General features: G+C 40.4%; 1 protein-coding gene across 2 annotated transcripts; it reads left to right on the plus strand.

The window, feature by feature from the left end:
- Nucleotides 1-5,185: 5,185 nt before the first annotated feature.
- LMOD3 (leiomodin 3) lies at nt 5,186-26,423 on the plus strand. Of its 2 annotated transcripts, XM_043980417.1 has the most exons (4): nt 5,186-5,392; nt 5,921-6,218; nt 10,152-11,507; nt 26,012-26,423. In XM_043980417.1, the coding sequence occupies exons 2-4, from the start codon at nt 5,925-5,927 to the stop codon at nt 26,036-26,038; spliced, it is 1,677 nt and encodes a 558-aa protein (XP_043836352.1). In that variant the 5' UTR covers nt 5,186-5,392; nt 5,921-5,924; the 3' UTR covers nt 26,039-26,423. The 2 variants fall into 2 exon arrangements, with proteins under 2 accessions (XP_043836352.1, XP_043836407.1); XM_043980472.1 differs by lacking the exon at nt 5,186-5,392 and having other exon boundaries at nt 5,772-6,218.
- The last annotated feature ends 364 nt before the right edge of the window (nt 26,424-26,787 follow it).

Here is a 26,787-nt window from a genome sequence, read left to right on the forward strand (position 1 = left end):
TTTTGACTGTTTTTTCAGATTCTTGTTGTTTTTGTTAATATAGTACCCATACACTATGGACTTGGCTGCAGCTGGTCCTTTTCTCTGGGTAACGCATCTAAATTCTGATTCTGCCTTTCACATTTCCAATTTGAGACTGGCACAAGCAAGATGGTACCAAGAGGAAGCACTGAGAAATCATCTGTATGCCAAGCTAGAGTAATTAAGCCAGACAAAGTAATCACCATCAGAATCCAGATAAAGACCACAATGGAGGCAGCTGGTATAGATTTCCCAATTTCCTTTACTCATTCATTCAGAAGCAAGTTAGCTTAAAGGAACAGTGAGCAGTGAATCATGGACTCAGCTTTATCATCATCAGTGCATTGGTTAGACATAAACGGAGTAGAGTTCGTCAGAACAGAATTTGAATCTGAAAGCCTGAAAGCACCGATTCAGATCATTTCCCATATGACAGCATTCATATTTATATGCAAATGGTTATTTCCTTGATTCTCTTTACAAAGACCTCTCCAAAAAGTTGCTCAGTTGCTTTTTGTTGGGGGGAAGTAACATTCTCTTGCTCATCACCATTTTCTTAAATGTAACGTTTTCTGTCTCAGTGGCATTCCATAGAACTGATTGCATTTGATAACTGGACTGATTTTGCTTTATGAATTTTCTATGGATACCATTGAGAAAATGGGGAATGGATTGGTGAAGATTGGCATGTGTTCTAGAGATTATGGTTAAATTTAGTGAAGCTGTAAGCAATGCCTTGCTGGTTCCAACCAATGAGCCATCTGTAGTACCATCAATTGTGACTGATGGTGACACCAAGGGAGAGACATTTTGATATAGAAAAGGGGTATCTCAATGAACTGATCTCTAAATTCTTCTAACTTTCCCTTGTAATCCATAATAGACTGTTATTCAGGAAACTGTCCAAATACTTCTAGAATTTACTTATGTTTTCAATTTTCTACCAGGTAGAGTTTTGCAGAATATTATAATGACAACCACCATTCTAAATTCCATACTGTATCTTTCCTTTGCTCTTCAACACACCTAGAATACTACACATATCTATAACACATTAAAATCATATCATATCCCATAACATCCATAAGATGACATAGGCCTTAGGGTTGGTTTCATCCCTGTCTGGAAAAATAGAAGTTCATATCTAGGGAAGAACTTTGCATCAGCCTAAAGTTCACCTTGGATAGTGTGGACCTTCTGTTATCTCTCTTAGACAGTTGATTCACTTCTTGCTCTGACTCCTATAAACTTGAGTTAGCTCAACCCTTGTGCTGCCTGACTGCTGAGGTAGATTGTAACTGCCACCATTGTGTCTTGCAAGTTGATGAACCTCTCTACCTCTAGTGTTCTTACATCATACATTCTCTCTTGAGGATTTGGGGACTTTGAATGTACTTTTTCCCCTCTACACCCACTAAAACACACTTCTCAGTGGGAGTTGGAAAGAGATGACATTAGCAGCTAGCAGGTATTGTTAGGATGAAATACAGGGCTTTGAGGTGAAGGCAACTTGGCCCACAGTAGACTTTTCAACTAGACATGGATTTAGTGTCAATACTAGAAGTGATGTTTCTCAACTAATGTGTGACACCCAGGACCTCACTTTCACCCCAGACTTCTGAGCAATGTTTATTTCTGCTGGTATAACTCAAAGCAGATCTTGCTTATAATTAATCCAGGAAATTGCTTTTACTGGGAATTTGGTAGATTTTTTTCTATTCCTCCTCCTTCCTCATCTTTCTTGTTTCCTTCCTCCCTTTCTCCCTCTCTCTTTTACCTTCCCTATTATCCTTTCTACCCTTTCCCTTCCCTCCTTTCCTTCTTCATTTCTTGCTTCTTTTCTTTCCTTCTTTCCTTTCTCCCTCACTTCCTGTCTTCCTCTTTCATTTCTCTTTTCCATCCATCCTCCTTCCATTCTTTCTTCTCTCTCTTCCTTCTTCCTTTACTTCCTTCTTTCCTCTCTCTTGTCCTCTCTCCTTCTTATCAGCTTCCTTTGACTAACCTGATTTGTCACCAAGGTTCTTAAAATTCTCACCTCCCCAAACACATGATGCTATTCCTCCTTTCTCTTTCTTTCTTTTTTTGTGGGGCAATGAGGGTTAAGTGACTTGCCCAGGGTCACACAGCTAGTGTCAAGTGTCTGAAGTCGGATTTGAACTCAGGTCCTCCTGAATCCAGGGCCAGTGTTTTATCCACTGTACCACCTAACTGCCCCCTCCACCTTTCTCTTTCAACAAGATATAGTTAAATATGACAAATTATGTCCAGACTAGGGTCGTGCTGTACCTGTTACAGAGAAACCTTTTGAGCTATACCATCTGTTTCAACAGAACTGCCAACTCCATGGGGTGTCTAGTTCTAAAATTCCCATGGAGAGGAGCCAATCCAAGGATATTTGTCCACCTTCTCCCCACCCACCACCCACCCACACCTCCCAACAAGCATATAATAACTCTGAGGAAGGACTTCTAAGTACAGACTAAACACACCAAGGGAATCTTCCCCATGACCTAGCTATGTGACCCTGGACAAGTCACTTAACCCCAATTGACTTAAACATCCATGACCATCTCCTGTCATCCTGGTATATATCTTGCCACTGGAGCCAGATGGCTCTGGAGGAGAGAGTGAGGTTAGTGATTTTGCACAGCCCTCCCTCACTTAAATCCAATTCGAAGCAAATCATGACATTACCTCCTGATGTCATGGTCCTCTTAGAAAATGAAGGACAAACAACCTGATACTCCTACCTCCACATGTCTCCCTCCACAAAAAGTACCTTGTGTTCATTTTGCATGCCCTTATGTATGTACTTCCACTGAGGGCAAGAACTCTTTCATTTCTGCCATTATTGTATCCCCAGCACCAAAGGAAGTGTCTAGTACATTTTAGTCATTCAATAAATGCTTGTTTATTGACTAATTGTTCTGCATCTAGTCTACATGAAGCAAATGAAATTTGAATAAAATGAGCTGGTCATTTTCATCCCAAGGCATAAGTCATTCCATGGGTATAGTCTGATGCTCAGAGACTTGTATTTCATTTCTCTGACCATTAATGATGCAGCTGAAGTAAAAAAAAAAAAAAAAGCAGGGGTAGCAATCTTTATCTCGGATAAACCAAAAAGAAAAATAGATCTAATTAAAAGAGTTAAGGAAGGAAACTACATCTTGCTAAAAGATATCATAGATAATGAAGTAATATCAATACTAAACATGTATGCACCTAGTGGTATTGCATCCAGATTCTTAGAGAAGTTAAATGAGATACAAAAGGAAATAGACAGCAAAACTATACTAGTTAGGGATCTGAACCTTCCCCCCTAGAACCAGATAAATCTAACCACAAAATAAATAAGAAAGAAGTTAAAGAGGTGAATAGAATGTTAGAAAAGTTAGATATGATAGATGTCTGGAGAAAATTGAAAGGGGACAGAAAGGACCATGTATTAGGGCACAAAAACCTCACAGTCAAATGTAGAAAGGCAGAAATAGTAAATGCATCCTTCTCAGATCATGATGCAATAAAAATTACATGTAATAAAGAGCCATGGAAAGGGAGACTGAAAATTAATTGGAAACTAAACAATCTCATCCTAAAGAATGAGTGGGTCAAACAACAAATCATAGAAATAATCAATAACTTCATCCAAGAGAATGACAATAATGAGACAATATATCAAAACCTATGGGATGCAGCCAAAGCAGTTCTATGGGGAAAGTTTATATCTCTAAATGCTTACATGAATAAAATAGAGAAAGAGATCAATGAATTGGGCATGCAACTAAAAAAGCTAGAAAAAGAACAAATTTAAAATTCCCAATTAAATATTAAATTAGAAATCCTGAAAATCAAAGGCAAGATTAATAAAATTGAAAGTAAAAAAACTAAAGAATTAATAAAACTAAGAGCTGGTTTTATTTAAACAATCAATAAAATAGATAAACCTTTGGTTAATTTGATTAAAAAAAAGAAGAAGAAAACCAAATTACTAGTATCAAAAATGAAAGGGGGGAATTCACAACCAGTGAAGTAGAAATTAAAGCAATAATTAGGAGCTATTTTACTCAACTGTATGCCAATAAATTTGACAATCTAAATTAAATGGATGAATATTTACAAAAATATAAACTGCAGGGGCGGCTAGGTGGCGCAGTGGATAAAGCACTGGCCCTGGATTCAGGAGTTCTTGAGTTCAAATCCGGCCTCAGACACTTGACACTTATTGGCTATGTGACCCTGGGCAAGTCACTTAACCCCCATTGCCCTGCAAATATATATATAAACTGCTCAGATTAACAGAAGAGGAAATAAAATCCTTAAGTAAGTCCATTTTAGAAAAAGAAATTGAACAAGCCATCAGTGAACTCCCTAAGGAAAAATCTCCAGGGTCAGATGGGTTTACAAGTGAATTCTACTGGGGGCAGCTAGGTGGCGCAGTGGATAAAGCAACGGCCCTGGATTCAGGAGGACCTGAGTTCAAATTCACATTCAGACATTTGACACTAGCTGTGTGACCCTGGGCAAGTCACTTAACCCTCATTGGCCCCCAAAAAAAAGAAAAGAAAAGAAAAAAAGGAAATAACAATTGAATTCTACCAAATGTTTAAAGAACAATTAATTCCAGTATTATACAAATTATTTGGAAAAATAGGTGAAGAAGGAGTTCTACCAAATTCCTTATATGACACAAATACAGTGTTGATACCTAAACCAGGCAGAGTCAAAACAGAGAAAGAAAATTACAGACCAATTTCCCTAATGAATATCGATGCAGAAATCTTAAATAAGATATTAGCAAGGAGATTACAGCAAATCATCACCAGGATAATACAGTATGACCAGGTGGGATGTATACCAGGAATACAGGACTGTTTCAACATTAGGAAAACTATCAACACAATCAAATGCATCCGTAACAAAACTAACCAAAATCATATGATTATCTCAATAGATACAGAGAAAGCCTTTGACAAAAAAATTAACAACATGATGCCTGGGGGTAGTGGTGGGGATGGAATTAATGTTACCAGGGAGTAACTAGGCAACAGGGAGAATGGAGTCCAAGATCCAGTTGCAAAAGACCAATTGGGCATTCCATTTCGGCAGTCCTCACTTAAGGACTGACTTTGACCCAGCAGCTACCCACTATGGGATGCAGATGTCAATAAGTGCCTAGCAAGGGCTCAGCTTACTCAGCTGGTAAATTATAGAACAAAGCTCCTACTCACATTGGAGACGGTTGCATCGGGGTTGGTTCTTGCCCTCCCAGTTATGTTTTGAGATGATTTAAAGACTTGTGGATTACCTAGGTTCTTCAAAATTCATCTTGCTGCTTGGATAGCTCCCCAAGGAGAAGGGGAAGGCAAATGTAAGTTTATTTCTGCACTGACTTTCAATTGGAAATGAATCTATTCTCAGGCACCCTTGAAAGATTAGTTAGTTGGTAACTGTGCTAGTGGGTGAGTGTGGGTAGTCGGGGGAGAGATGAATATGTGTTTGGGGTTATCAATAGGTGAAGATATCAGCTCGGCTTTGTTCCTTCAGGAGTCCCCTAGAAAAGGCTTCTCAAGTATGTTACTCAACGGTGTGCCTAAGCAGCTGTACTAAAATGTCAGAAGAGTTTGCACAGCTGACTCTAGTCGCTGAAAAGAGAGGAGAGTAGTAGTCCCATAAATCCACTCTTCCCAGCCAAGTCCTGCTTAATATAGAAGTAGCATGAGTCCAGCATTGGACAAACTTTTAGGCTCTCTTTGACCAGTGTTCTGGGGGAGGAGGGGGTGGGAGAAGAAAAAGCTGCTTAAAAGTTGGTGTGGAAAGAGACTATCCTATTGCCTGAGAACCTTCTTAAGGCATCGGCTCCATTTGTCATTTCTTCATTTCCCCTTCCATCATTTAGAAAGATGTCTGAGCATAGCAAAAATTCTGATCAAGATGAACCTCTCGGGGAGGATATTGATGAAGATGAAATCCTGGCCAACTTGTCCCCCGAGGAACTCAGAGAACTGCAGTCTGAGATGGAAGTTATGGCTCCGGACCCCCGACTCCCTGTGGGAATGATTCAGAAAGATCAAACAGAAAAGCCCCCCACTGGCAACTTTGATCATCGCTCTCTTGTTGATTATATGTACTGGCAGAAGGCATCCAGGCGCATGCTGGAGGAGGAGAGATCCCCCGTCACCTTTGCGCCATCCCAGGTAATGAGCAAAAAAATCTCCAAGTGCATCTTCTTAGGTGTTTTGAGCACAGAATTTGTTTTGCCTTCTTGTTTCTTTAGGATGCATACAGATCAACGTATAACACTGGATTCCACACTGAATCTGAGCTTCATGAAAATTTTATTTTTCCAAATCTAACTTACAAACATAGGGAGGAGGAGATGAGTGTTTCTTTTGAGGGTTTTTTTTTCCCTTTAAAACTTGATATGAAGTTTACAGCATAAAATTACACTGTGGAAACTGAATGAGTATGTAGATATGCCCCAAAGCACTAATGATAAAAACTGAAACTTATATAGCACTTCAAAGTCTGGGAAGTGCTTTATATACATTATCTCATTTGAAACACATTAACAACCCAGTGAAGTAGTGGATAGCGTGCTGGGTTTGGAGTCAGGAAGACCTGGGATCAAATTTGGCCCCAGACCCTTACTAGCTAGGTGACTTTGGGCAAGTCAACCTTGTTTGTCTCAGTTTCCTCATCTGTAAACTGGAGATAATAATAGCACAAACCTCCCAGGATTATTGTGAGGATCAAAATGAGATAGAAAAACATTCAGCACAGTGCTTAGCACATAGTAAAAGTGCTATATAAATGTACTTATTATTAGGTATTTACAGTACCTAGATATTCTAAGTATTATTGCTCCCATCTTAAAAATAAGGAACAGAGACAGAGAGGTGAAATGACTTCCCAATACTCACAGAGCTAGTAAATGTAAAAGGCAAGAAATAAATCCGGGTCTTCCTGATTCCCAAGTCTAGCACTCTATCCATTACTCCATGCTACAAGAAAACAAGACAGTCCCAACAAATATTTAAAGAATCATACAAAGATAAACTTGTGGAACAGCACATTAAAGCACAAACAATAGCAAAGAATCCAATGCCATATGTTCTTGCTTTATTTATTAAAGTTTTAACAACAAAAGACAATGAAATGAATTCATATAGCTCATATAGCATCTATAGTGACCCAGTATATAAAGGACATCATTGGACTATGTGACTTGTTGAGTTGTTTCAGTCTTTTTGATCCCATTTGGGGCTTTCTTGGCAAAGATAATGGAGTGGGTTGACATTTGCATCTCCAGCTCATTTTACAGATGAGGAAACTGAGGCAAACAGGTTAAATAATTTGCCCAAAATCACCCAGCTAATAACGATCTGAGGCCAAATTTGAACTCAGGAAGATGAGTCTTCCTAATTCCAGGCCTGGCACTCTATCCAATGTGCCACCTAGTTAATTATCAATACCAAAAAAAAAAAATTGGAACTAATTCTGTTTGTCAAATTCTTGTCCCTAGAATGTCCTTTACAAACAAATTCAATTTATTAAAAATTTAAGGATCAAGTTGTCATATAGCTCACCAGTTTAAAGTTGAAAGGGTAATAATAATAATAACAACCAGTATTTATATAGCACTTATTATATTGATTCTCACCACAACCCTAAGAGGTAGGTGCTATTAATTATCCTTCCCATTATTGAGGAAACTGAGACAAACAGAGGTTAAGTGACTTACTCAAGATCACAAAGGTAGTAAGCTGTTGGGAGGTAGGACTTGAACCCAGGCCTTCTGACTCAGGAACCAGTGCTTTTTCAACCATATCATATTGGCTCCAAAAAGAATAACTTGAATGCGAATTAATCTACCTGCTGAGTCCAAAGATTTGTTTCACATATGACTTATAAATGATTTGCTGAGTTAATGAAAGGATCCTCAGCTAAAGTAACTTGGAGTCTCACTAGCAGACACAGATACACCTTGTGACCCTGTTATCTGGCCACTTGTAATTCAAGATAATTGTCAACGGGTTTCCTAGTCAGTGGAGTACACACTTTATATTCAATGAGTTCCACAGCCTGACTTTTCCAAGACAAACATGGTCTCAGGTCATATTACATGCTGTCAGAGGATTTCATATACACTTTTATCATTCATTGCCCAACACCCAATAGCCAGCTCTATCCTAAACCCCTCATAAATTGTTTTCTGCATTAAAAAAAAAGTTATAGTTTCTCGCCACAATTTAAACAACTTAACTAATAGCACCCCCTGCTGGAGCCAATAAAATGTGGCTGTGAATACACATAGGGGATTATTAACAGATTCTATTATAGACCCTTCAAAGTGAAATCAAACTCTCACGAAAATGAGGTCAGTATCACAGATTATCTTTTTTTTTTTTGTGAGGCAATTGGGGTTAAGTGACTTGCCCAGGGTCACACAGCTAGTAAGTGTTAAGTGTCTGAGGCCAGATTTGAACCCAGGTACTTCTGACTTCAGGGCCGGCGCTCTATCCACTGTGCCACCTAGCTTCCCCCACACAGATTATCTTTTAAAAAATTTGTGAGTATATGGTATACTGAATAAGAAACTACTTTTTTTTTTTTATGAGGGTTAAGTAACTTGCCCAGAGTCACACAGCTAGTGTAAAGTGTCTGAGGCTGGATTTGAATTCAGGTTCTCCTGAATCCAGGGCCGGTGCTTTATCCACTCTGCCACCTAGCTGCCCTGGGGGAAGTACGTCTTAAAGTCAGACCAAATTAACATCATTACTAATATTTCAAAGGTTCTAGAGCTGAAAGGTCCTCAGAGGTCATCTAGTCCAACCTCCTCACTGTATACATGAGGAACTTGAAACCTAGGTCTATTACATAACTTGTCTGAGGTTATATAAGCTGTAGGTAACAAAGCCAGTGTTGAAATTTAGGTCTTCTGATTCCAAATCCCATGCTCTTTTTGATATATCACAGGAAACCTTTTCCCTTTCATCCTAATCAATTGTTTCCAAATATCTCCCTATGATTCCGGTGCTTTCTCTATATTTCTTTTGTGGCTTCGATCGGCCTCCCCAACGACCACCATTCAAGAGGATTTGAACTAGAGACAGTTACCAAAGAAGAGCCAAGTTAGTTTTCACAGATCTGAGCGGCCAAAGTTTGTCCCCAGGATTCTACTACATTCAGAAATGGAAACGTGCTGGTATATCATCCAAAAAATAGGGTAGTGTCTGAAAATTTAATTTAAATATAGAACTAGAATTTGGGGTGTTTCTGAAGAATCCACGGTTTAGCTTTGGTGGAAGAGCGTGCAGTACAGCAGAAAGAACATTGGTTTTAAAGTACATGGGTTTAAACCCTACCTCTCACATTACTTGTGCAGCCTTTTGTATGGTTGTAGTTTCCTAGTCTATAAAACAAGGTTCTCTAGATGGGTTCTAATAGCCACTTCCAACTTTAAGTCTATAAAAAAAATATCATATTTTATCAATTTGGATAGCACATAAAATATACAAGAGTAAGGCCTGGATAACAACTTGTCCTAGATCTATTTCTTTCTGAATTCTATTGAAAAAATGAGAATAATAATGATCACTGGCACTTCTAGAATACAGCACTTTAACGTTTGCAAGTCATTTTAATAGAACTTTTTTTATGAGCATTATGAAGAAGAGACATGTTTTACATACAGGGATAACAACCCAAAGATTTCTATTTGTTACTACACAGATTTATAATTATGTTTTTAGATTCAGGTTGTTTTGGTGATTTGGGGTGAATGCAATGTTAGGGGGTTTGTTTGTTTTTTTTTAGTGAGGCAATTGGGATTAAGTGGCTTGCCCAGGGTCACACACACAGCTAGTAAGTGTTAAGTGTCTGAGGTCGAATTTGAACTCAGGTACTCCTGATTCCAGGGCCGGTGCTCTATCCACTGCACCACCTACCTGCCCGCAATGTTAGTTTTGAAAGAATCCAGGAAGAATGAAATCAATGAATTAACAAATTATTATTGTGTTCCTACTATGTGTAAGACATTGTGCCAGGCATTGAGGATACAGAGATAGAATACATTTCTTGCATGATGTGAAACATCATATTTTAGTGGTTAATAATTTCTGTTACAGGAAAACATCGAAGAAACAGAAAAGGATGATACAAATGTGTCGGGAGCTTTAATGACAAAACTCAATAAAGAAAACGAAAAGAATGAAACCAAGTCAAACAGCACGGAAAGAATTCAAGAAACAAAAGACGATGATGAAGAGGAAGAGGATGATGAAGGTGAGGAAGATGAAGAAGATGGTGGAGAAGACGGTGACAGTAGCACCAAAGAGGATGAGGAAAAGAAAGCCAGGGAAAAACAGAGAGAGGAAAATAAAAACAGCTTAAAGTTGCTGACAAAGCTCTTTGCAGAGGCAAGAGAGAGCCCTATTTCCCTAGAAAAAAATGAAAACAAAATCTCAAAACTGGATCCCAAGAAACTGGCCCTGGATACCAGTTTTATGAAAGTGAGCGCCAGACCTTCAGGAAACCAGACAAATCTTGATGAAAGCTTGAGGCGAGTGCGGAAAAATGATCCAGAAATGAAAGAACTCAACTTGAATAACATTGAAAACATACCCAAAGAAATGCTCTTGGACTTTGTTAATGCCATGAAGAAAAACAAACACATCAAGACATTTAGCTTAGCCAACGTGGGTGCGGACGAAAGCGTGGCGTTCGCCTTGGCCAACATGCTACGTGAAAATCGAAGCATCACTACCCTCAACATCGAGTCCAATTTCATCACTGGGAAAGGCATTGTTGCTATCATGAGGTGTCTCCAATTCAATGAAACATTAACAGAGTTCCGTTTTCACAACCAAAGACACATGCTGGGCCACCACGCAGAAATGGAAATATCAAGGCTCCTGAAAGCCAACAACACACTCCTTAAGATGGGCTACCATTTTGAGCTTCCCGGTCCTAGGATGGTGGTCACCAATTTGCTTACCAGAAATCTGGATAGACAGAGGCAGAAAAGACAAGAGGAACAAAAGCAGCAGCAAATTCGAGAGCAGAAGAAGTTAATAGCCATGTTAGAGAACGGGCTAGGGTTGCCTCCTGGGATGTGGGAGATGCTAGGAGGTCCAATGCCAGATCCAAGGATGCATGAATTATTGCAGGCTCCTCAGACGTCTGTCTCCCAAATGCCTCCCTTTGGCCTCAATCGGAGAAATGAAATCAGCAAGAAGCCTAGCCAGCCTGAGAAATATAGAACCGACCCGGACTCATTTAAAGTGGTAAAACTGAAGAGAATCCAACGCAAATCTCGAATGCCTCCGGAAGCCCAAGAGCCGGCTGAGAAAACCAACCTCAAAGATGTCATCAAAACCCTCAAGCCTGTGCCTAGAATTAGGCCTCCACCTCTAGTGGAAATCACACCCCGAGACCAGCTACTGAACGACATCCGGCACAGTAATGTCGCCTATCTCAAACCCGTGAGTATGATTGGAGGGGCAGGAAATGCATTTCTGCTCACTGTACTGTGTGCTCTGAGTTGAGAAAACCCTCCTTGTTCAGTCTAAAAGGGGACAAGGGCCGTTCGAATGAGCAATAGGTTTGCATTTTCAAATACATTCATCATTTCCATCTTTTAGATCAGAGCAATATAGATCTAGAATTGCGAGGCCATGTAGCTCAAGCCCCCTCATTTTACAAATGGGAAAACTGAAGGCTAGGAAGACTTGACTAAGGTCACACATGTCAGAAGTGGGATCTGAAAATTCAAAAAAAATTTAAATGCTGTTTTACATGTAATTTGTTATATGGATATTAAATAAATAAACATTTTGAATTATTAAATATTAAATGAATAATTAGATGATGGATATTAAATAAATAAATATTTTCGAAAGAGGGGGGATCTGAAATTAAGTCCTCCTCTACTATGCAAAAATGCCTCTCCCTATCTAAAGAAGCACCAGTTAGATGATCAAAGAGCTAGTCAGGGAAAGTTGTTATGGACCTGCTTGAAGGAATAAACAAGAATGGTTTGTAATTAGCACATTAATAGTTTACATGTGTTAAGCGGATCCTCTTCAGAACCGGTCTCTAACCTGTGTATGGCTGGAGCCACACAGAATAGGCCAGAGACAGGTGAGTCGGGAATTAGAGAGAAAGTTTATTTTCGGAGTGCGGAAAAAGCCTTGCAAGCAAGGAGAAGCGATAGACACACGTGCCGGGGCCCCACCCCTAGCGGGGGGTGGGGTGGAGCAAGGCAAGCAGTGTGGGGAGATCTCAGTACTTATGCTAATGGCTGCCGGGTGAGCTGTAGCCCTGACAATGAGGGAGCAGCAAGCATGTGACAAGTTTGATTCACTGCAGGACACTCCGACTTTGTCCAGTGTTTGACCAGAGAACACCTGGTGAACTGTGTGACTAGCCCAGAGGATGAGATCATCCAGAGGATGATCGCAAAGGATGGTTGTCCTGCCAAGCTCAGGACGAAGATTGCTTGCTGGGCCTTAGCTCTGGAAAACACGGGGTCTAAGTTTTACTTTGTCACATGTTAAATGAACATGTGCTTGAACAATTCATGGGAACTAACCCTGGAAGGTGGAAAGAGGGCTCTTGTCAGAGTTAGAGGACCCGGGCTCTAGTCCCACCTCTGATGATTACTACCTATGTGGACTTGGACAGAACCATTAGCCTCAGTTTCCTCATCTGTAAAATGGGGATAATAATAGCATCTACCTCCCAGGTTGCTGTGGGGATCAATGAGATAATATTTGCCACGTGCTTAGAATAGCGCCTGATACGCAGCAGGAGCTATATAAATGCTTATTCCTTTCCCTCCCCTCCCACTAGTATAAGAAGGGCTTGGATCTTGCTTCATTTGGGCCCAAAGGGCAGAAGCAGGAGCAATGGGTGGAAGATACCAAGAAGAAAATCTGGGCTCAGTGTTAGGAAAACATTCCCAACAATTAGGGCTATGCTAAAGAGGAATAGAATGCCTGGGGTGGGGGAGGGTCCTCCTCCTTGGAGGTCTTCAGCAGGGGCTGGATGACATTTGGTAGAGGGAAATCGGTTCATGTATGGCCACCAAGGTCTCTTCCAAATTCTATGAGTCAGTGACTTTTTTTTTGTTTGGCCACAGGATCTCCTTAAATCCATCTACTAAGGCTTGGCAGGGCTGTGATCCTCATCCACAGAGGAAGTGCCCACACCAATATAATCATGGATCCTTTTACAAGCCTATTATATTATATTATATTAATTTTAAATTAAATTTGATTTGATTTGATTACAAATAAGGGAACAGATACCCAGAAAGGTGACATGATTTCCCCAGGGTTACATAGGTAGTAAGTGGCAAAGCCAAAGACTTGAACTCAGATCTTGGGAATATAATTTCTTTTTTTTTTCTTTTCTTTTTTTTTTTTGTGGGGCAATGGGGGTTAAGTGACCTGCCCAGGGTCACACAGCTAGTAAGTGTCAAGTGTCTGAGGCCGGATTTGGACTCAGGTACTCCTGAATCCAGGGCCAGTGCTTTATCCACTGCGACATCTAGCTGCCCCCGGGGAATATAATTTCTATGTGTAAGGAACTGTTCCAGTCACTGGGGATGCAAAGATAGATTTGACACCAATCCTGTTCTCAAGGAGTTTTGAAATCTGATGGAGAAGGAACTATTTTACAGATAATTGGAATATAAGGGAGAATGGTATTAACATAACATGACGTTATTAACATAACAACTCCCACTAACAAAGTACTTTAAGGTTTGCAAAAGTGCCTTGGTCTCATTTATTCCTCACAAGACAGAGAGGTAAGTGGTGACATTATCATCATCCTTATTTTATAGACAAAGAAACTGAGATTCTGAGAGATAAGCATCAAATAGCTAGTAAGTGACAAGTGGAGATTCAAGCTTAGGTCTCTTTAAGTACAATTAAGTAGCCCGGGTAAAGTAATATGAGAAATTTATGAAGAAAGAGACTGGGTTCAGCCCCAAGAGTCATGTGGTTTCATGGAGAAAATGGGATCTGAGATGGGCTTTAAAGGAAAAGCAGGTAGAGATAGAGTGGGTCTTTCCAAGCATGGGTTATAGGATGAACAAATATATGGGGATGAGAATAGACAGGATGAGAATGAAAGACAGTCTAGTTTAGCTTGAACATGTCAGAGGAAGGGGGCAGGTAGTATAACTTAGAGCAGGAAAAATAATTTGAAGTCAGGTTGTGTGGGGCATTGAATGCCAGAATCAAAAATCCACATCAGAAGCCAACTCAATAGGCAATAAGGACCTACTAAAGATTTTTGAATAAAGGAGTAATGTGATCACAGAAATGTATTGGGGATTTTAGTTAGGTGGTGCAAAGGATGGATTGGAAAGGAGACAGACCAAGGAGTGGAAGACCAATGAAAGCTATCTTCTTCACTTTCTTAGCAGCCCATTTGTGCCTAGGTAGAGTAAAGTAGAAATTTAGCTCGGCATCTGATGAACTTAGTAGGGTCAAACTTGATGAGGTTTTACTGTATTTGCAGAAGGATCTATGTTTTGTATATGTGGGGAAAATATCTCTCACTTGAAATTATTTCATAATGACTTGGCTTAATTTCCAGCTCCATGCCTACTTGTTTTGTTAATAACAAATACAGATGGCAGATACGGAAACGTCAGCCATCACTCTGATAACCATTATTCAAGGGAGAAAGATGTCTACATTCAGACAACACAGGGCTGCAGAGTTGTTCTGGTGACTTCCAAGGTCTCTCTTCTCTCTAAATCTAAGACACTATGAGTATAATTTTATAATCCAACAACCAAACATGTGTGATTTGGCCGGGAAATCTGATTGGCAAAAGGTTCAGTACTCTAAATATGATTATAACATAGAGCTCTATATTTTAAAATCATTTTAAAAAATATCCCCATAAGCTTCTCCTGCTTTAAGAAATTGTAGCTGGGGGCAGCTAGGTGGCGCAGTGGATAAAGCACTGGCCTTGGATTCAGGAGGACCTGAGTTCAAATCCACCCTCAGACACTTGACACTTACTAGCTGTGTGACCCTGGGCAAGTCACTTAACCCTCATTGCCCTGAAAAAAGAAAAAAAAAAGGAAAAGGAAAGAAATTGTAGTTGATGGACCTATTGTAAAAGCATGTAACCCTATATAAAAATATCTTATATTTACATATAAAATTGTACAGCCCCAATAATTTCTTTCAAACTTTTTTGTGTGTGTGAGGCAATTGGGGTTAAGTGACTTACCCAGAGTCACACAGCTAGTAAGTGTTAAGTGTCTGAGGCCGGATTTGAACTCAGGTCCTCCTGAATCCAGGGCCGGTGCTCTATCCACTGTGCCACCTAGCTGCCCCCAGCCCCAATAATTTCGATTTGTCATTATTCTGATCTTTTCAATTCATATCTGTCTCTGACCTAGGTAGGAAAATAGATTCAAGATTTAGATATGAGACCTTCAGGGATCATTTTCTTCTTCTTCTTTTTTAAAAAACAAATAAGGGAAATGAGGCCCAGAAATTTGAAATGACTACCCTAAGGTCCCACAGATAGTAAGTGGCAAAGCTAAAGGTTGAGCCTAGTCTTCTGAATCCAAATCACCTTTCTTCCACTGCACCACCCTATGTATGTATACTCAGGCAAAAAAAAACCAAACAAACCACCAGTCCATGTAAATAAGGTCATGCCTTGCTCAGGGCATGACAAATTGCTATATTTACTCTTTTCTCAGACAGTGCCATCCTTAATGGGGACATTCCTGGTATGATCCTGGGAGAGAGTGATTATTACAAAGTTTCAGTGATTCTTTCATGTCTCTAACCAGTTCTACTAGAAGAGAATAGTAGAGATTTGACCATTTCTTGGGTGTGACTTGACAACTTTCTCCCTTCCATGTGCATCCTTCACTCATCTGCCAAGTTGATAATTCTTAAAGACAAATTTAAATATACTCTTCTTCACTCCACCCATTTCAGGATTCTATCAAGGTGATGATCACCTGAAATCTCTCCTTCTTAACTGCAAATTGATTTTTTTATCTTTGAACTTCTATGGAAAATGGAGGATAACTGATTAGCATTTTCTGCATATAATCCCCCTTATATTTGGAGGCATGAAATCCATTTATGTGGATGGCTGCAAATATCTGCATGATCAGCGTTTAAAAGGTTTTGATGGTGGTAGTCTAACATTTCATTTCATTATATTACTGCATGCAAGAATTCTTTATGGTCAATAAACCAAGATGTAATATGCCTCAATTTCCAGGTTAAGGAGTTTTCTCTTTTGAAAAAAGAGCCAGAGTCACTGAATTCCAAATAATTATAATGACCAAACTTAGACTCCAGAAAAGAAATTAGAAAATGGACCTCCCTTCCTTCTTAAAGGTGGGAAACTATAGGTTTTGAACACTGTATATATTGTCAAACTTTGCTGAGGTTTCAGTGGGTTTCATTGCATTGTATTTCCCATCCACCCCATCTTTTTTCAGTCTTTGTTATAAGGGATAACTAACTAAATAGAAGAGGAAGAAGAACATATTCAGAAATGAAGGTAATGCAAAAACAAAAGATATCAATAAAGTTTTTAAAAGAAAAAGGGTCAAGTGAGTAATCCTCAAGCTGCTGACCTTTCAAGGTACAGTAAAAAAGCTACAATGATTTAACAAATAAAATTGGGCAATGTTTACCCATGTTCCTAATCTAGAGGGTGCCCAAGCCACAAGGGAGCAAATTGTTACCCTCCAGTTAAACATTGAGGGAGCCAGGGCCATAACTCTGCCTTGGTGATGATGAAATCAAGAGGCCAAAAGGAATGACAGAAAGCGAACTATCCCCACTACAGATTTTTCTCATTTCCCTCTCCATAGATTCTTGGATTTAGTTACTCTGCTTTGTCTGAAGGACTTCTGATCTGCACTCATCAATGCCCCCTTCTTTGTTCTTCAGCCACTTCCTCAACTCTGGTCCTACCTGGACCTGACTAGTAGAATACTCAAGCTTTAGCAGTTTAGTAAGAAGGAGTCTTAGAGATCATCTAATCCAATGGTTTCTTAATTGTTTTCATGTCATGGACCTCTTTGGCATTTAAAAACAGCCCTGCAGGGCAGCTAGATAGCGCAGTGGTAAAGCACTGGCCCTGGAGTCAGGAGGACCCAAGTTCAAATCTGGCCTCAGACACTTGACACTAGCTGTGTGACCCTGGGCAAGTCACTTAACCCTCATTGCCCTGCAAAAAAACCAAAACAAAACATAAAAACAGCCCTGCAGAGGAAACCAAGTGCATTGAAATACAGTTTATCTATGTGAGGAGAAACGACTCCTCAATAATTCTCTGGAACTCAGCGGTGGTGATATGTCAAAGGCTCATTTATTGTCATTCTCAAGAGAATGGGCAACCCAGTGTGCAGCTGGTGAGTGCCAAGAATGGAGGCTCGAGGGCCCTGTTTTATCCCCTAGTCCCCAGCATGAATGGACCCTCCCCTTTTTCATCATTAATTGATTACTCAAGGGTTATAATCTACATGCAAAAACTAGCTAATCAGTATTCCCAACTCTAATTTCCATAATTATTGACCTAACTGAGACCAGCTGGACCTAATTGAGACCAGCTCAGAGCTCCTAGAACCACGCGATTTTGTTTGCCAGAGGGGGAGGAGGGGATATGAGACCTTTGTCCTAAAACAGGTCTGGAGGGGTGTAATTTGAATGGTGACTATTATGTTCTTATTGAGAGGAGACTATTCCCCATATCCTCTCTATCTCTCTCTCTATCTATCATCATTATCATCTATCTTTCATCTATCTATCTATCTTTTTGTGTGTGGGGGGGGGGGCAATGGGGGTTAAGTGACTTGCCCAGGGTCACACAGCTAGTAAGTGTCAAGTGTCTGAGGCTGGATTTGAGCTCAGGTCCTCCTGAATCCAGGGCCGGTGCTTTATCCACTGCGCCACCTAGCCACCCCTATCTATCTTAAAAGTTCCCAGAGCCCAGGTTAAGAACACCTATCCAATACACTTATTTTACAAAAGAGGAAACTGAAGCTTAGAAAGTGACTTTCCTAAGATCACAGAGGTGGTAAATAGTACAGCTGAGATTGGAACCCAAGTCTCCTGATTCTAAATCCAGTCTTTGTACTATAGAACCTTACCTCAATCTGTTTTCAAACTTCTTTGGAAGGTGATTTTCTTTCATTCATTCATTCATTCATTCATTCATTCATTCATTCATTCATTCATTCATTCATTCATTCATTCATTCATTCATTCACTCATTCACTCATTCATTCATTCACTCATTCATTCATTCATTCTCTCTCTCCCTCCCTCCCTCCCTCCCTCCCTTCCTTCCTTCCTTCCACCAAATATCTATTAAATGTCCTTTGTTTGCTAAGCCCTTGGGAGAGATGCAAAGTTTGGATGAATAGTTAGAAAGCATAACCTCTGATTTCTTAGAACTCCCAGGTTACTAGAGGAAAAGACAAAAACTCAAATAACACTAAATTATAAATGATTTGACAAGTGCCCTACAGAGTTGCAAAACAAAGTGCTTTGTGAATGAGGTCAGAGACAGACAAGCAGGTTAAGAGAGGTGACATTTCTATAGGACTTTAAAGAATGGGGGAAAATTTGGCAGGTACAAAGATAATGAGAAAACATTCCAGGCACAGGGAATGTCCTGAGCAGAGTCATGGAGGCAGGAGAATACAGTGAATTTGGGGGATAGAAATTAGAGCAGTTTGGTTGAAGCATAGGTTTTTTTTGTTTTTTTTTTTTTTTTTAGTGAGGCAATTGGGGTTAAGTGACTTGCCCAGGGTCACACAGCTAGTAAGTGTGTGTTAAGTGTCTGAGGCCGGATTTGAACTCAGGTACTCCTGACTCCAGGGCCGGTGCTCTATCCACTGTGCCACCTAGCTGCCCCGAAGCATAGGTTTTAAAGAATATCAAGGGATAAGGCTGGAGAGGAAGGTTGGTGCCAGATTAGAGAGAGACTTGAATATAATACAAAAGAGTTTGAATTTTACCCAAAGCAAACAGGGTCCACTACAGATTCCTGAACAGAGAAGTTATAACTAGACCTGCATGTAAGAAAGACAGCAGTAAGAAGGATGGATTGCACAGGGGATAGAAAGGGGCCAATTTATCTCAAAGTTGTTGCCATTCAAATAGTTCAAAATCTATCTAAGCATAAAACCATCTGGCCCACATGGAATCATCTTGTCCACAGGGGTAGTGTGTAAGACTGTCACGTGCTTTGCTAAAATCTAAGTATACTTTATCGTAATCCCCTTATCTACCAGTCTAATAATCACATGAAAAAAGAAAATGAGTTTAATCTGGTATAACCTGAAACCATGATGCCTTCTAATACTGTTTCCCTTTCTAAATTCTCTTGAGCCAACCCTTTAATAATATATTTTAGAATAAGGGTTACCAAAAATTTTTAAGTTTGAAGATACTTTTAATTTAAAAATACTAATTGTTTTACCAGCCTCCATTTATTGACAAAACACATGACAAAAATCAACTATGTATTCAGTAATTCTTCTAAAGGAAATGGGATTTTATTGATCATGATTATCTTTAAACATTTAAAAAATAGTTTTTAATGTATATGTACTATGTATTAGTTATTCAGTTTATAGGAGGTATTTTGGTTAATTATGGATTATATGCCCTTCATAATAAATCTGCTATCCCATATGGCCCACAGATTGGAAACTATTGTTCTAGAATTTAGCAAGGAACTGAAATCAAGCTCATTAGTCATTTGCAAATTTGACCCTTTTTTCTTTTCTTTTCTTTTTTTGGGTGGGGCAATGAGGGTTAAGTGACTTGTCCAGGGTCATACGGCTAGTAAGTGTCAAGTGTCTGAGGCTGGATTTGAACTCAGGTCATCCTCCTGAATCCAGGGCTGGTGCTTTATCCACTGTACCACCTAGCTGCCCCCTTTTTTCTTTTACAGAGCTTTGGATAAATAACATTTGTCCTTCTCTGGTCCCAGAGTGCCTTTGGAATTCTCCACAATTCTCCATCACCAGTGGCAACTCAGAATTATATTTGTCTGTTCTTTCCATACTCTAAGATATAATTCACACAGATCTGGTGCAGAGCTCTTTAAGGGCCTCTCCAGAAATAGTACCTTGTTATCATCTCATTTATCTTGGATTTCAACTCCCTCTCCACTATTTTGTTCTGCTGATCATATTCTAAAAATCATTCTTCTTGAAGGAAAAAACAACAGGAGCAAAATAAAAGTTGAGTCATTTAATATGTCATTTTCATTTCATTCAAAGGTAACCCCAATATTTTAAACATGGGAGGTTGATGGTTGGGAACATGAAGATGCCATAGACAAAAATAGTGAAGTTGGAAGGAGAAATAGGGTGGGAGGTGGGGTATGGATGGTGAGCATGGTTTGGGATGTGTTGCCTCTGAGATGGGACATCCAGGTGAAAATGTCATCATGGCAGCTAGAGATGTGAACCTCAAGTTTAAAAGGGACACTGCAGGGCTCAAGACCTAAATTTGGGAATCACTTGTGTAGAGATGGGAGTTGCAGCCTTAGGCATGAAAGAAATTGTCTAGAGAGTGAGGAGCTGAGAGAAGACAATTGAGGAGGGACTCTTGAGAAATGACCATGTTAAAAGGTCAGGGAGATGGGGGCAGCTAGATGGCGCAGTGGTTAAAGCACCGGCCCTGGATTCAGGAGTACCTGAGTTCAAATCCGGCCTCAGACACTTGACACTTACTAGCTGTGTGACCATGGGCAAGTCACTTAACCCCCATTGCCTAAAAAAAAAAAAAAAAAAGGTCAGGGAGAAAGTGAAGAACCAGTGAAGAAGTGTAAAGAAGGAGTGGTGAGAGAAGAGGAAAAATCCCAAGCCAAGAGAAGGAAGGATATTCAGCAAGAGAGAGTTATGGCACAAGTAGCAGAGATCAAGAAGGAGGAAGATAAATTGTGGATTATACAATTAGGAAGAGAATGGATGGATGGATGAAAAATAACAGCTAACATTTCTTTAGGGCTTGAAGGTTTGCAAAGCACTTAACAAATATCTCCTTTGATCCTCACAACAACCCTGGGAGTAGGGGAGAAAGGAACACACTTTTATTAAGTGCCTACTATGTGCCAGTCATTGTGCTAAAAAATGTTTTACAAATATGTACTATCCCATTTGATCTTCACATCAACCCTGAAAGGTAGGAGCTAATAGTATTCCTGTTTTATAGAAGAGGAAACTGAAGCAGACACAGGTTGAATGACTTGCCTAGGGTCACACAGCTAGGAAGTGTCTAGGAGATAGGATCAGAACTCAGATCTTTCTGAATTTAAATCTGACACTCAATCCTTAAGTGTTTCAAAAGATGAAGCACATTAATCAAAGTGTAATAATTGAGAGGCATATGGTATAGTGCTGGTTTGGGGTTTGATGTTAAAAAAAAAAGCCTGGGAGCAACTAGGTGGTACAGTGGATAAAGCACTGGCCCTGGATTCAGGTGGACCTGAGTTCAAATCCAGCCTCAGACACGTGACACTTACTAGCTGTGTGACCCTGGGCAAGTCACTTAACCCTCATTGCCCCCCCCCCAAAAAAAAGCCCTGGTCTATATTACTCAGAGGGGAAAGGGTTTTGTTCAGTAGAATGAGTTAAACAGAGCAGAAGAGAGCCATTTCGGGACTGGTTATGTCTGTGGAGTGTATTTCTAATTAAAGCATTGGCAATCATGACTTGTTGCATGAGGTTTCTATTTTCTCTTGCCATGAAGTAGGACGAGTGGATTTCTTGATTTTTTTTTTTTGGTTGGTTGGTTGGTTGGATATGGGGGTGGAGGGGGGGATGGGCTATTAGGACACCCAGCAAGGAAGCTCTATAATTAGGAACAATATAGAAAAAAGCCCTCCTCATCCCCACCCCATTACTCCTATGGTGTGAGTCGGTTCTGAAATCCTGGAGGTCTGTCCTTTGTTTCTATCTAACTTTTGTGACTTCAGGCTGACCTTGAATACTCATGAAACCTGACTTAACCTGTACCAGAGTTGGGAGTGTTGGGAGAGAGCATTTGTTAAAGAAGACAGTAGAAAGAACAGAGTGTAATCTACCCCAGATCTTGGACCCCCTTGAAATGACCCTGAGGGTCTCTGCCCAGAAGTATGGCTGGGAAGGTCTGCCCATCCAGGGTTGTGCCTGAGCAAGCTCAGATTGGTTTTACGAGAGCTGATTGTTAAATGGGGGCTGGAGAGTTCCTCCCCTGCCTGGCCCTCCTCTGCCTTGGACTGCTCTTGCTACCACCCCTGCCCGGAACCAATCCCTCTGTGGTCTTCCCAAAGCTGCTGCACAAAGCACCAGTGTCACAAAATCTGTCTGTTCCCCACAGGGTGGTATCCCATCCTCCTTCCCCAAAATGATGGAGTGTTTTAGTCCCTTGCCTCAAGTACAATTTATGGCATTTGCTCCAATAGCAAAAAGTTCCTCGGAAGGGTCCATATAATGGATAACTCAGTGATTGGCTCACTTTGAGGGGAGGAGCAACTGAAGGCACTGGAAGGAACGCTGGGATTGGATTCAGGAAATCTGGTTTTGTGTCCTGGCTCTGATACTTGGGCAGCAGTTAGGGGGCACCATAGCGCACAGAGAGCTGGGCCTGGAGACAAGAACTCATCTTTCCTGAGTTCAAATCCAGCCTCAGACACTTCCTAGCTGTGTGACTCTGGGCAAGTCACTTCACCTTGTTTGCCTCAGTTTCTTCATTTGTAAAATGATCCAGAGAAGGAAATGGCAAATCACTCCGGTATCTTTGCCAAGAAAACGCTCAAAAAGGGGCCAGGAAGAGTCGGACATGACTAAAAGCAACAGAACAACCAGAATCTCACATTCCCTGTGTGACCTTAAGTAGGTCACCTGATTTTTCTTGGCCTCAGTTTCCTCATTTGTAAAATGAGGGGGCTGGACTCAATGACTCTCGCCTATGATCCTGCTTCAGTTATACTCAAGCTGCTGCACCAAGGTCTCATCAGTTTGGGCACCTGCCCATCGAGCCTGGGCAGTATTGGGTTGCTGGGGCCTCCTGGCCTGTCTTCCTTTGCTCCTGAGCCAAAGGCCTTCTGTTGCCTAGCACCACACTGTGGCTGTCTGTATTTTTAAATGAGATAAAGCCCCATCTACTGCAGCTGTCTGGGTGATTAGAGTGAATTCCATTTAATAATAGCTAATAATATTAGCTAGCATTTAAACAGTTTTAAGGATTGTAAAGGGCTTTGTTTGTGTGTTTTTTATTTATTTGATCCTCAAAACACTTCCTGTGAGGTAGATGCTATTATTAGCTCTATTTTACAAATGAGGAAACTGAGGCTAAGAGGAGTTAAATGACTTACCCAGGGTTACCTTGCTAGTAAGGGTCTGAAGTAGGATTCTAACTCAGGTCTTGACCCTCAGTCTAGTGTGCTTATACTGTGGTCAGATAACCATTTCAACCCTTTAGTGAACTCCAAAGTGAGCTCAACCTCTTGAATGAATTCCTGCTCACTTATTTCATTTATTTATTTGTTTGTTTGTTTGTTCGTTCGTTCATTCATTCATTCATTCATTCATTCATTCATTCATTCATTCATTCATTCATTCATTTATTCATTCATTCATCCATTTATTTATTCATTCATTCATTCATTTATTCATTCATTCATCCATTTATTTATTTATTCATTCATTCATTCATTCATTCATTCGTTTGTTTGTTTATTTATTTATTTATTTTTGCGGGGCAATGAGGGTTAAGTGACTTGCCCAGGGTCACACGGCTAGTGTCAAGTGTTTGAGGCTGGATTTGAACTCAGGTCCTCCTAAATCCAGGGCCGGTTCTTTATCTACTGTGCCACCTAGCTGCCCCCTCAAGTTATTTTTCAAGTGTGAGATCCCATATAGATGATGGGAATAAGGATAAGGATAAAAACTGGACCTGTGACTCCATTGATATAGGGAACTCCCATATGAGGAAACCCCCTCTACAATGCAACATCTTTGTAACTTGGAGTATAAAATAATTGTTTATATCATTGAGAGGCTGAATAACTTGCCCAGTTTTGTGCAGCCAGCATGAGTCAGAAGCTGGGCAAAGACACACAAACATCACAACAGACAGCCTTCTCTTTTTGGTTTTATTTTTGTTTTTTTAAGCCTTGCTTTCATTCAGGATCAAGCCAACCAGGATGATGTAACATTCCATTAAAATGTTGCACTCTGAGCTGGAAGGGTCCCCTGCCAGAAGGACAGGTGATCATCCATTTTGAATTCTTCCAGTAACTGGTGGATTAGAACATTGGTCGCCTGGCCTGGTGGTGATTAACAGCCTGGCCAGCTGGTGTACCACATTGCTGGAAAGAGGGAGAGGGAGTGGACTCCTCCTATGTCACATTACTGAACTTTCCCGTGAAAATAATCATAGCTCACACTTACATATGGCTGTCAGATCTTGTACGGCACTTTGCAACTCATGTGAGGGGTGTGTGTGTGTGTGTGTGTGTGTGTGTGTGTGTGTGTGTATGCGCATGCACCCAATACACAACATGAGTTGTCTAAGTGCAGCTAGCCAGAGGCACTGATAGTTATGATCTGAATTCTGGACCAACAATGAATAGAGAGGAGCCAGTACAATACTTGGGGGGATGGAAAAAGGCAGGTAAGTGCCCAGAGCACTGCCAGGCAAGGGCACTCTTTCCTCCAGGCGCCAAGGGATACCCAGATTCAGATTATATTTATCTGTCCCCCCACAAATAGTACTGGCCAGAAGTTCAAGAGATTTTTAAAAAAGCTTTCCTGATTTCTCTCAAGGAGAAGATGATTACTCCAAGTTTATGCTCAAAGGTTTATTCCTTTCCACCAGATGCTAATTAGAGAAAAGACCATCATAAATAGTGAATAATGAATAAAACCATTTACCCAAGAAAATAGCAAGCACAAAGAAAAGGAATTAAACAGATTAAAATATATCAGAAAATGTTTGACGTGAATGTATTCTTTAGATGGGGATGACAATTCAATCAAGAGATAGATTCCCATCTCACCCAAGGGGAAATTACCCAAAGAGGAAAGGAGAAAATTAGAGATAAATTGAGCTGGCTTCTCCTAAATGTCTGTAGATTCCCAAGTCTGTCTCCTGTCTCTATGTCTCTCTACCTGTCAGTTCCCAAGAGAGTTTAGTACCACCAGGGGGTACTGGTAAACATTTAACAATTGGTTCTATGGAAAAAACAACTGAAAGGGTGCATGACATACTTTAAAATTTCATCAGCATTGTTAACAGTTTCTTTTGGGGGGGTGGGGAATGAGGGTTAAGTGACTTACCCAGAGTCACACAGCTAGTAAGTGTCAAGTGTCTAAGGCTGGATTTGAACTCAAGTCCTCCTGAATCCAGGGCTGGTGCTTTATTCACTGCACCACCTAGCTCCTCCCCCCCCACACTTTCTTAAGTCTGGACAATCAACAGAACAAGAACTCAAGGCCAGCTATATAGCATCTGCCTATATACAATGTGTGAATACTCACACTGAAAATTTAACAATTGACTCTCAGGGGCCAGTTTGAGCTAGGTCTGGCACACTCCTGGGTACCACACAAATTTTTTTTTTTAGTGAATATAATACAGAATGTCTCTCCTCTCCAAAGCTCTCACACCAACTCCACTTCTCACACAGACACATGAAGCTCATCAGCTATCTCCCCACCAATATGTAGCACACAAAATGCCCCAGGCTTGGCTGAAAACTGGTGCTACTTTCAAGGTTCCTTCTAGCAAGGATGCATCCATTGATCTCATTTGATCCTCAAAGACACCCTGGAATCTAGGTGCTACTCTTATGTGCATTTTATAGAAGAAGAGATTGAAACTCAAAGCAAAAACCCTTGTAAATAAGTTCTACATTTCTGATATTAACATCCTCCTGCCTAAGTCACACCACTACCCCTTCCTTTTTCCCCCAACAGGTGCAACTGCCCAAAGAACTGGCGTAAGGGACACAGAGTCATCTGGAAGAACAAGAAAGAAGATCTAGGTTGTGCAACCACTGCTGGAAAGCATTTCGAAGGCTCTTCAGAATCTTGGTGTCGGACATGGGAACAAAGTGCACGACAACCGGTGGCATTTGTTAAAATAAGTGTGTTTGAACAATGACAAAAAGAGTGTATGCTTTGGGAGGTGGAGAAGAAATAATCCTAAAGGCTGAATCTCTTGGGGGTATGATTGTCTTATTTCACAGGTATTTTGTCGAACTAGTTGAACATAGAGTAACATTTCCAGAAGAGAAAATAAGTGGAAATTGTATGAATCTCTTCATTGAATTGTGTTGTCTTGGACACTGCTTTCTACCAATAAATACATGAGAAACATTAATTATGATATTGTTGTTGCTCCTCCTTCTGCCTCGTCTGCGACATTTCATTACTGGTGGTCACGTATCATGCCCGAGCACTTTACTCTTTGAGAACATGGGGGTTGGCCTCGGGCTAGAGCCATAAAATGTCTGCCAGTGTTTAGAAAGTACTGATCTGTGACAGCATTAAGCTTACTCCCAGGTCCACTTAGTAGCATCATCTGTCTCCTCCTAGCCTAGCTCTCTCTTCACCAGTACTCTGGGTAAAAATTTTAACATGTATGCAGCGATCACATTCACCATAGGATATACTAGCAATGCTACCTGTCCTCTGAAGTATTTCCAGATAAGTGACACAAAAAAAGAAAGAAAAACACTTTCATACTGAGT

This window comes from Dromiciops gliroides, chromosome 1, assembly GCF_019393635.1.
Source record: "Dromiciops gliroides isolate mDroGli1 chromosome 1, mDroGli1.pri, whole genome shotgun sequence".
In the NCBI taxonomy this organism is placed as follows: Eukaryota; Metazoa; Chordata; class Mammalia; order Microbiotheria; family Microbiotheriidae; genus Dromiciops; species Dromiciops gliroides.